The following is an 11267-nucleotide window of genomic DNA, read 5'->3' as shown; positions in this document are numbered from 1 at the left end:
TACCTGAAAGACCAAGGAAGTCAAGGCCAGAATTTCTTTCCTGAAGAGCTGACAAAATTTCTTCCAGGCTGCAACAACTAATTTTAGGGTTAGCAGTCAAATCCAATGAGATTAATGAGGGACAGATAGGAAGACATCTAGAAAGATAAGACAAAAATAAACTGGGGAATAGATCCAGAAGGAAGGAGAGAAGAAAGAAATGGTATCCAACAAACATTTGTACCTCCTGGCCACCCCCATTACTAGGGATGGTCTTTTTCCATTCAATTCAACAAACATTAAGATAAAAAGATTAAAAATTTGAATATGAATAGATGAGCCCCATCACACCAAATACGTAAGAAATTCAAGACACAATGAGAGCTTCATTTGGTCCCCTCAAATGACCTCAAGGAGATATGGGTTAAGAGTCTGCCTCATACAGCCTAGTTAAAAGAGAAAATCTACTGGGCTCCTAGGAGTAACTGTTGAGTCTTATAGCTGTTCAAATGACCATAAAAGAAAGCTTTCCTTAATTTTTGTCTCTAAGCCTCCTTGAATCTCTGTGCTATATCTAAAATACTCTATCATATGGACTGAGTAAGGTGTTTATAGGTTTTAATGTGTAATGTGTAATGACCAACAGGTCAACAAAAACCCCTGAAATGCTAAGATTGAAGGGCACTAGGCCTCAGGTGAACAGATGAAAGAAATGAAGATGGGGCTTAGACATCTAATTAAAGAGGAGAGAAGAGAATGAAACGGGGTTTGGACTGAGGTAAAACAAAGAATTTGGGACTCCATGTAAAATGGAGGATAGTGTGGGTGAGGAGTAAGTTAGAATTAGATGATGAGACCAAGGCATCTAGAATCATGAAATCATTAAGATGACTCCTAAACCAGCCAAGGCAAGAACTGGCACTGCGACTGCCACCCTGAATTAACTGTATCTTTGTGTTTGTGGTAAAGGACTTTTTGTGTATCTCAGATGCCTAGTCTGAGAAACTGTTTACTGTTCATGTTTGACTGCTGAGAGGGACATTGTAGAAAGCAAGTAAGTTGGGCTATGTTTTCTGGACTATTTCCTCGCCTTGAGTGGTATGACAGGTGGATAGATGTTTATCCCAGGTATGGCAGAGGCCCTGGATCCCAAGTTACCTGCTCAGATTTCTTACAGCTTCATCATTCAGGTAGTTGCCAGACAGGTTCAGATGTGTCAGAGCACAGCCTTCCTAGATGCAAACAGTAGGGTCTCAAGAGAGTACAAAGAAAGGGAGAGGAACACTAAAAGATCTCTTAACACATGCCCCAGAGAGTCAAAGTCAGATGAAGGCTCTGATTAAATTAGCATGCCAAGAGAGGTTTAAAAAACTTATGATCTCTAGGAAGTCTAAGTTAGTCCTTTTCCTTGAATAAAACCTTTTTCTCCCAGGTTCCCAAGGCTGAAACTATTGCTCCATATATCAAACAATCCTGATTCCTTTGCCCTAATGTTCTATGATTTCTGAATTCTGAATCCTGTATGCCAGATCCACTCCCTGAACAGCCTTGAGTTCCAAATCCTGTCCACTTGTGAGGTGAAATCATAGAGAAAGAAAATGTGGGAGGATTTTCATATTGAGGCATGTATGTATGGAGCCCCTTTGTGCATAAGCCTTTCATTATACAATCAAATAAGATAATATTTATAAAATGTTTAGCACAGTGTCTTTTGACACATAGTAAATGCTTAATAAAAAGCTTGTCATGCTCCATCCATACCTGCTTGCACTCAAAAATCGTAACTGCTTATTTTTGTACTGAGACTTGACAAAGTTTTGACATACAGATTTCTCCCCAGTACTTTAATTTTCAAGTTTTAGAAAATCCTCTTGTTCAGAGCCTACAAAATCTTGACAAAAATCACAGTAATATTGATCTTGTTTTCCTTAGGATCTCCAATTTTTTTCCCAAACTCAGATATAAGAAACTTTTATACTCTGAACTGTCTTTTTTTCTCTTCTGTCTTAGTGAATCAACAAATATTAAGCGACTACTATGTGACAGGCACTGTATTGGAGACATAAAGGCCCTCATCTCAGGAAACCAAAACCAGAAACATCCTTAGTACTTTGCTAGTCTCTGTCCTGCCTGCTTTCTTCCTCCCTTACCCCAAGGGGCTCTACTGAATACCTGTGTCAGATATCTGAGCATAGATTCCATGAATCCTGAGCTGTTCCTGTTGGTCATCACAGAGCCAAGCTCCAGCTGAGTTAGAACACGGTGAGGCACACACTGAAGAACCCGAGCAAGGGCTGGGACACCCAGTGTGTTATAGGACAGAGACAATAGCTTCAGGTGCCGGGCACCTACACTTCAAGGAAAACATATTTGAAGAATGATGTTAGAAACTATACTCAGTCCAAAAGATTCAGAGTTTGTACAAGGTGGTACTCAGGACTATGGAGATGACTAAATTAATCCTATTTTCCCAATCCCAAAAGCCACATTATCTGGAGCTCTCGAAATATAAGTATACTTCTCTCTCCAAAATTCCAAGAGAAATTCTCGAGGCTCAGATAGTTATTCTTCCAGTTCTAGCTTTCCTCTTCTAGGAATCTGAAGGAATTATTTACCACAATTAAGGTACTATTCCTTCTCAAAATTCATAATCATATATGCAAGTGTGCTCTGCTTTTAAGCTAACCTGATTTATGAAAAATGGGAAGAGGTCAATCTCACATGTAGGGATCTTCTCTTCAACAAAACTTATCTAGGTTTCATTATTCTGGGGAATGGGGGGGGAGAGTCAACACACATACACATGGTATAGTCAGCTGAACCACTGATGTCAAATAAAACCCATTAACATTATCTGTGGCCTACTGTATTTTTATTTTGTTAAATTATTTTCCAATTATATATTAGTCTGGCCCAGATCATACTAGAGAGCTTTGCCTGCCATGTGTTTTGACACTTCTGAGCTAAATAATGGATTTGAAATTTGGGTATGAATTCTGATTTTGCTACTTGTTATCTGTGTGATCTTGAACAGTTAACTTGATACAAGATTGCTTCTTCCTCTGTCAAATGCTGGGTGTGTACTAGATAGCCACTAATGTTCCTCTTGGATATAATTCTATATCCAATGATACTATTTGATAATCTAGCCTCTGAATAAAGAACTCTATAGAGAGAGAAGTTAAACATTTCCTCTCAAGGAAGCCCTCACTCCTTTTATACTGGCTGCATCCCCCAACTAGAATTCATTTTCTTTAGCTTTGCTGCATAAAATCCTTCTCTACCAGTGGATAGAGTGCCAGCCCTGAAGTCAGGAGGACCTGAGTTCAAATGTGAACTGAGGACACTTAGCACTTCCTAGCTGTGTGACCGTAGGCAAGTCACTTAATCCCACTTGCCTCAGTCAAAAAAAAAAATCCTTCTCTACCCTCAAGCACCACTTCTATATGAACTCATTCTTGATGCTACCAACTGTTTCTATCTTCCCTCCCCTACTTTTAATTTCTTCTACCTATTTTTATTATGTACTTATTTATATATGTAGTAGCTCTCTCCCTATACGAATGTAATCTTCCTTGAGAGTAGAAAATTTTCATTTATTTGTATTTATATTCCCAGTGCCTCACACACTGCCTGGCACAGAGCAGAAGTTTAATAAATGTTTGCTGATGGAGAGATTCATCTGGGTCTTGGAGCTGCCAGCTCACCCTGCAAGGCATTGTCCATGGTGTGCTGATGATTCTGCAGGAAGTTTGAAGTGAAGCCACAGGCTTGTAGTCGCAGAGTACTGAGAGCAGGGCAGGACTGAAGAAGGGAAGCTAGGGCTCGGACACAGCCATCTCCCAAAGGATTCATACTCAAATTTAGTTTCTCTAGATTCTGCAAAACAAGTGAATAGGAGATAGGAGAAAGAGGAGGCAATAGAATAGCTTTCTTGAGGTGAGGTCCCTGTGAGGTTTAAGCGGTCCTTTTCTGGCCTGCTGTAGTGGGCAGGACAGCTGGGTTATGGAAGCCTTTTTGTCTTCCATTACAGGTTTATCTCACAAGACCTGTTTAAGGATGAGGGTCATGTTTATAGCATTAAGACAAGGAGCTGCCTTAAGAAAGAGGCTTTAAAACTGAAATATTAAACTGAATATTACATGAAAAGAGTAAAACCAATTAGACTCCCAGCCCTCTGAAGTGGAGACCATGTCTTTCCTAACAATCTGAGGGCTGCTAGGAAATTGGGATTATGTCTCCACTCCTCTTGAGGTTTGACCAGGGCAAAAACCTGGTATCCTCTTTTCTGCAGATTCCAGCAAGTGTTCAAAAGGAGGCGAAATACACAGGAGTCACTCTTTGATCATAACTTCCATTGGCAAGAGGTAATGGTGCAGTAGCATGATTGCTGGGTTTGAAGTTACATGATCTGGGTTCAAATCTCAACTTTAACACTTACTAGCTATGCAACATGGGCATGTTTCACTTTCCTTCTCTATGCCTCAGTTTCCACATCTGTAAAACAGGACAATAAAATATGCACTATACCTAGGTCACACAATTTTCATGCGAAAAGAGTGCTATAGAAATATGACTTACAGACCTAGTAACAGTTTCACTAAAAGTCTTGGAACACTATAAAGAGAAAAAGAATCAGAGTTCAGGCTAAAAATATCATATACAGCAAAATTAAGGATAATCCTGAATAAAAGAAAATGAACATTCAGGATTTTGTTGCAAAAATAGAAAATATGGACATATAAGATCCAAGAGAAATATAAGGTAATAATTAGAAGGAACTCAATAAGGAGAAACAATTTGCTTTTTATGCGTGAAAATGTAAGACTGTCATTAGTAAATGGGTCATTCACAAAAAAGACTGGGGTAGAATTAAATATGATGTGGTTATAAAACAAACTGCAAGCAAAAAGGTAAAAAAAGAATATCTTACATAAATGAGATACAAGAGGAAGAATGACACGAGAAATGACACAGGTGAGGGAGTAAGGCTGGTTAAAGAGGGAACACACAAACAAACACAGAGAAACAGAGAGAAAGGCATAAAAGTCTTTTAAATTACCTGGAAGGTGCTATGGTTTGGGAGGCCATTAGCAAGGTGGTGAAGGCCATCAGGACCCAGATGGTTAGAAGAGAGATCAAGGAGAGTCAGGCCAGGCATGGTGCTAATAGTGGACAGCAACTCCACAGCTGTATTGTTCCCAAGTCGATTCCCTACCAGGTGAAGCTCCCGGAGTGATGTGTGCAGCTTCAAGGCACGAAGCAATGGAGTAAGTTGGGCTGGACGCAGGGCAAGGGAGCAAGCACTGAATGAGGGGCCTGAGCCCTGCTGTTCCAGAGCCTGAAGAATTAGCTGGTTCTCAGCTTAGAGAGAAGGGGAAGAGATTCACATCAACACATCTGGGGTAGGGTGGATGAGGAATAGAAACAAATTCCTACCGTCTCAGTTTGAAATAGTCAATAGTCTATATTCATTTTCATAAGATTTTAGGTATGCTCTTAAGTCTTTTAAGAAAAAAGAAGAACTAGGATAAGGCAAGTTAGACCAAGTACAAACTGAGTCCTTCTCACTCCCAAGCACCAACTCTTTCTGCTAGGTCTCCTGCTAAGGAGCTGAGAGTCACTATGATGCAATGGAAATAATTTCAGAGATATCAAGTCTCCTCATTTGTAAAATCGAAATGAATAGAATATATGATCTCTAAGAACTCTTCAAGTTCTAAATCTAATTCTATTATTCCTTTCAGATATACTTCTCCCATCTAGGTTCATACTTATGAGATTATAAAATTTTAAGTGACATTTTTCTCACCTCCCACATATTATGCACAAGTCATGTAGTGATACTCAGAGAATCAAAATTGAAAAATCTTGTAGTTTAAAAAAATTTCATAAATAATCAATCTAATCCTTAATAGGAAACCCTTCTAAAATATCTTGCTAATACTTGAATTACAGATAGCAGAGTGAGGGCTTCAGAGGCCATTTAATCTTATCAATATCTGAATGAGGAACCCCTCTATAATACCTGTTAGTAAGCACAAAAACTATAACCTCCACATTGTGGAGATTAGGGGTGCACAGTACCCCTGAGATCTGGAAGCTTCTCTTCTCAACCAGATTGAGAATTCTCTGAGACTGTAGCTTTCCCTTCTCTATCTCCTTTATCCCCTTAATGAGTTCAGAACAACTACAATAGAAGAGGGTGGGTATAGGAAGAGGACCTTTATGGGGATACCAGTTTCTTTATTAGACTACTTGGGTACTACTGACAAATCATTTCTCATCTCTGAGATTGTTTTCCTCATGTATATTATGAGGGGGATGAAATAGGCTTTAAACTTTTAAATTGGAACTAAATAATTCATTGCCCAACAAGTGTTCCCCATAACTTCTCTCCATACCTCCTTTTCTCAACAGGGTTTCTCTAGGAAGCAAATAGCCAAGAAATTGAGTCTTCACCTGATCTTAGTAATTAGTCAGAAATGGTAATCTTTATACTCCAGGGCTGACTTTCCCCCTTAGAAAAGAAGCCAGGGATCTCCATGAAGGATGGGAGAGGAGAAGTGAGGTATAAACAATATTAATAAAGTGCTAATAGGGAACCAGAGCCTAAGTGCTAATCAAATGCTTGAGCCTCCATTTCAGTAGCCAGAGTTTTTTCGTCTTCACAAATAGAGAGGCCTCCTTAAAGAGCAATTCACTAGCTAACTTTCCACTACCTTCCTCATACCCTGCCCTTCGGCAGTAAAGGAAGCTGGGCAGACTCTACTATGTCTGCCATTAAACAAGAATCCCAGATAATCCTGATTGGCTTCCTGTGGGCTTCTTACCTTCCCTTAGGTTTTGACAAACTTTTCGGTATCGATCAGTCAAGGATGTTAGGTCACAGGAGATCACTTCAGCCAGCACCTGAAACAAAAGGTGATTTGTCAGTTCACAGGCCTTATCCTGTTAGGGGAATTTCTTTCAAGTATGTGTAGAAGGGAAGAGAATGCATCAAGACCTTTGAAGAGTAGGCAGGCTTTTCCACCCTCTCTCACCTCTTCATTGCTCTGCAGAACATCAGTGATGAGATCTTCAGGGGCTAAGAGGGCCCCTTCCTTTTTCAAAGTAAGCCAGGTTAGCAGCCCACACGTCTGATAGTATCGTTGAGATGCCTGGTCTGCCAGCCAGGACACAGGATGTCTTTCACTACCACCAGGAAAGAATAGAGAAGAAAGGTATGGAATCATTGTCTCTTCCCTCCCCAGGATCTATTCTACCAGCCCTGAGGTGGGAGGAATGCAAATCTTTCAAAAGAGGATCTTCAGGAACAGCAGTTTTCAGCAACCCACCAATGTGTGTGTTCAAAAGAACTCTTTCTAGAATAAGGATCCAAATTCAACTCTGATCATTCCTTAAGTCTATGTTCCCTCAGCACTTAAAAAATCCTTTCTCTATTCTGTTAATATTTATATACAGAAATTAGAAGTGATTGTCTTCAAACCAGCTTGCTTTTCTCCAAAATGGAAAGGGCAGTGCTGACAGTTTAGATCATGAAGTACAACTGGGGGCCAGAAGACTTGGGTTCTCTTCCTTATCCAACTATACATGATATTAAGCAAGCCACCCCATCTTTGTCACCTTAAGCCTATCTCATTCTCTATTAAAGAAGGGACTTATCCTGCATCTGGCTCTTGGGAACATTTCCTGTCATGGTTTCTCTTTACCTTGTCCGGACGTTTAGACATCCTTCCTCTTTTCCCAAGTGCTAAAGGTCTCAGTCTGGCACCTGATGTTGTCATAGATTTACCAGACCTACTCAGCCATGCTTCCTATCATCCCAGCAAAAAATGTATCTGCTGCAGCTAGGTTGGCTTCATTGTCCCCACCCCAGGTTCACTCCACCCAATCTCCTCATTTCCAATTCTACCATTCTTCAAAGACAGCTCATATCCTGCCTCCTCCAAGACTATTTCCCAACGAGAGGGTAAATTCTTAGAAGACAAAGATTATTTCTGCTACTCCTCTAATATCTCTTCAAATGCCTAAAAAGACCTGAGTGCAGAGTGTGTGCCCAGTAAATACCTGATCTGAAATGAATAAATGATGAGAAGCTAAGAGGAAAAGCAGACAAGAGGGCTGACTCCTTACCTCTGGGGAACTGGAATAAGGAAGACATTATCTTGTACACGAACCCGGATCCGTATGGGTGGGGGTGCAACTGAACACTGTGGGAAGGAGTAAAAAGAAAATCTGGGCAAATGATTGTTTATTACCACAAGGCCATCCTGGAGAAAGGACCCAAATGTTTCCAAATATATAGACTCAAAGCATGCAAATGGCTACCTTGAGAGGTGGCATTTTTGGTAGCCTAGCCCTTTTATAACATTCCTGATGAGTAGTCATCTAGCTTTTGAAGACTATCAGTGACAAGGAACTAATTCCCAAGGTGACATGCTTTACTTATGGACAGCTCTACTTGTTAAGAAATATTTATTGAGCATCCCCGGGTACAGGGGGGGATTTTTTCCTGCCTCCTCCCATGGTCAGGGGACATTCTCAAGGTCAGATTATCTTTTTCAATCTCTCCTAAGAACTTCTGGCTCACTCACTGGCAGGTATCCTGCTGAAGGATTCTCTCCACTGATATCTGAAACCCTGGAGACAGAGGGATTTTCTCCTGTTGAGTTACTGCTCCCACTGGTTCTGCCCAGCACTGTCTTATCCACAATGCGAGTGAGTTGGCTTTGTCGGGAACGTGGCTTAGAACTTGAGCAAATAGTTTCACCATCACTTTCTAGCTCAGATGTGCAGTCTGAGTCATTGTCTAGGATACAGTGGCTTTTCTTGCGACGAACACAGTGCGACTCTAAATCATCCTCCAGCCAATCTCCATTCAAATACTCTTCTTCAGGAATGAGGGCTGACTGGGCGACAGGTGTCTGACTTGGCCCTTTTGCTATGGTTTTGAACAGGCGCCGGGCCTGGGCACTGCCCACACCACGGATCGCTGCCTTGTACACAGCCCGGCTAGCAGATGCCACATTTGACTCTGTGCTCTCAGAAGAGCACAGTGTTGCTCCTTCTGCTCGCTGCCCCAAGTTAAGGAGTCTTGGTCTCTTCTTAACTGGCTGGAATGGGACCTTATCATCGTCCCCTTCAGAGCTACTGGCCTCACCTCCAACATGATAACTCTGTGGCCTGGTAATACCTAATCCTTGTTCTGGGGAGGTCAAGGGCTTATTAAGGGACCTGTTCCCAATAAAAGGATGCTGAGCCTCTGATTTGGCCAAGAAATGGGAAGACCTGACGGGGCTGGAAGAAGGTGAAGTCTCAGGGTCAAACAGAGAATTGGTTTGGATGGTTTGTGGAGTAAGAGAGCCTTGGGATGCTGCAGGAGAAAAGAAAAACAGTTGTGAGAAATTAAAGCTGGCCTCGCACAATCTATCCCATGGACCTAAAAAAGGTATAGAAATAAAGACTGGATTTATGAATTCATTGATAAAGGGAACTTTCAGATAAGGAAACATTTTTAATCAATGCAGCCTGGCATCTTTTCTGCAGTTGATACTCTTAAGAGAGCTGCTTAGAACACTGAGAGATGGAGCAACTTGATTAGGGTTCCAAAGACTATAGGTACCAGAACAGAGGCTTGAACTTTAGTCTTTTTTGGCTCTGAAACTTGCTTTCTATCCATTCTATCCCAAATATCAAGCAGAATCTATTCAAGGATCCAGTTATTTTCAAGGTCTAGTTATGACTGAGGCAATCAAGTTTCCTGAATTCCAGGAGTCCCCACTTTCTCCATAAAAAGTGTCTCTAGCCCCTTGGGATGGAGTCATGCATGCTGAAATAAAAGGGAAAGTGAACTCCCAGGAAATCTCCTGGAGGATGGCAACCCTGCTCACCTTGGCCCAGTGAAGCTGTCCGGTGCAATTTTTCCATGGCTGCTTGCTGAAGCAATTTTTCCATAGCTTGGGCTTTTTGACGGGTTTCCTGATCTAAATCCTTTCCATAGAGTTTGACCCACTGCCGGAGGGTCTCCCGAGGGGTATGACCCTATAGAGGAAATAAAGGCAAATATTAGTCCTTTGTCTTGAAGATCACAATCACTTGGAATCCTGGAATCCCAGAGGACCCTCAGTTCTTACCCTTCCACTACCTTTCCCACAAATGCCTTCCCCTCCAAATCCAAAGTGACCTCCCAGTTTATAAGAGTTGTACTCTAGATTGCTCTCCCTCTAATACATCCCACAATAGAAGCAAAGGAGCCCATCCCCCACACTCCCAAGTCCCCTTACCTTGCTGTTTTTTGCAGTGACTGATGCTCTCCTCTCTATTAATAGCTCAGCCACCTCAAAATGACCACAGTTAAGTGCATCATGAAGAGGAGTGATACCCTCACAGCCTGGACCCCCAGGATCGTCCACTGCAGCACCATGGTCCAGCAGGAAGCGAACAATCTCTAAAGGATCCAGAACACCCAGCCAAGTATAAAGTCACTAGTTAACCAGAAGCCCCACTAAGTTCTCTATTCATGTCCATATTATGAGATTCAGGTCCCCTCCCAATCAGTTCACTCCCTTCCATCCATCTTGATTCTTTATTCACAAACAGAGCCCAGTTCTGTTTCCTCTCACCAAACCCTCTTCTCTCACCTAAATGCCCATGGTTGCAAGCTTCATGTAAGGGAGTCCAGCCACAGTAGTCTCGGGGATTCAGAGGATGACCCTGTGACAAATGAAAGGAAAAACCCAGGCCCTGGGCATGACTCTGAAATCAGGACCCAAGTTCTGAAATAATTCCAAGTTAGTACAGGAAACTTTAGAATCAAGGGCGAGGGGCCTAGTAATAATCTCTTCAATGTTGATCCCTAATTTTTCCTTTGAAGCTCCTGAGTCATACCTGTTCCACAAGGTCACAGACTCGGCGATACTGCCCATCAATACATGCTCGATGCAACATTGTCTCCCCCATATCATTTCGACGATTCCACTATGGAGAATGCACCAAATGAAGGGAGAAATGAAGAGAGAATGCACACAAGTCAAAGTGGGAACAGGGAGAAAAGGAAAAAAGAAATTTGGGCTACAATATAATGAAGCCATAGAAAATGTGATGTCTGAAAGTTGGTGGCTACCTCTTTCTTTTCACCAGACCTACCTTATTTAGTCTTCGACGGCCAGGGCCAGTCTGTCCATAGCTCTCCATTTCCTCCTCAGCACCTTCATTCTCTGGAACAATCATGATAGGTAACTTATCCCAAGCCCTAAAGATATAGTACCTTGGGCTGACAGCTACCT

At 41.7% G+C, this 11267-nt stretch overlaps 1 protein-coding gene across 1 annotated transcript in view; it reads right to left on the bottom strand.

The window, feature by feature from the left end:
* Positions 1 to 11267, bottom strand: part of TONSL (tonsoku like, DNA repair protein) — a 32330-nt gene that overhangs the window by 5405 nt on the left and 15658 nt on the right. The window contains 14 exon segments of the mRNA XM_012541976.3: positions 4 to 137; positions 1138 to 1211; positions 2152 to 2327; positions 3687 to 3858; positions 5042 to 5343; positions 6813 to 6891; positions 7023 to 7173; positions 8116 to 8192; positions 8577 to 9355; positions 9873 to 10023; positions 10266 to 10429; positions 10623 to 10695; positions 10870 to 10959; positions 11128 to 11198. Of these exon segments, the coding sequence (XP_012397430.2) occupies positions 4 to 137; positions 1138 to 1211; positions 2152 to 2327; positions 3687 to 3858; positions 5042 to 5343; positions 6813 to 6891; positions 7023 to 7173; positions 8116 to 8192; positions 8577 to 9355; positions 9873 to 10023; positions 10266 to 10429; positions 10623 to 10695; positions 10870 to 10959; positions 11128 to 11198 (2493 nt within the window).

This window comes from Sarcophilus harrisii, chromosome 1 (genome assembly GCF_902635505.1).
Source record: "Sarcophilus harrisii chromosome 1, mSarHar1.11, whole genome shotgun sequence".
Taxonomy (NCBI): Eukaryota; Metazoa; Chordata; class Mammalia; order Dasyuromorphia; family Dasyuridae; genus Sarcophilus; species Sarcophilus harrisii.
This window is presented reverse-complemented; position numbering and strand designations above follow the sequence as displayed.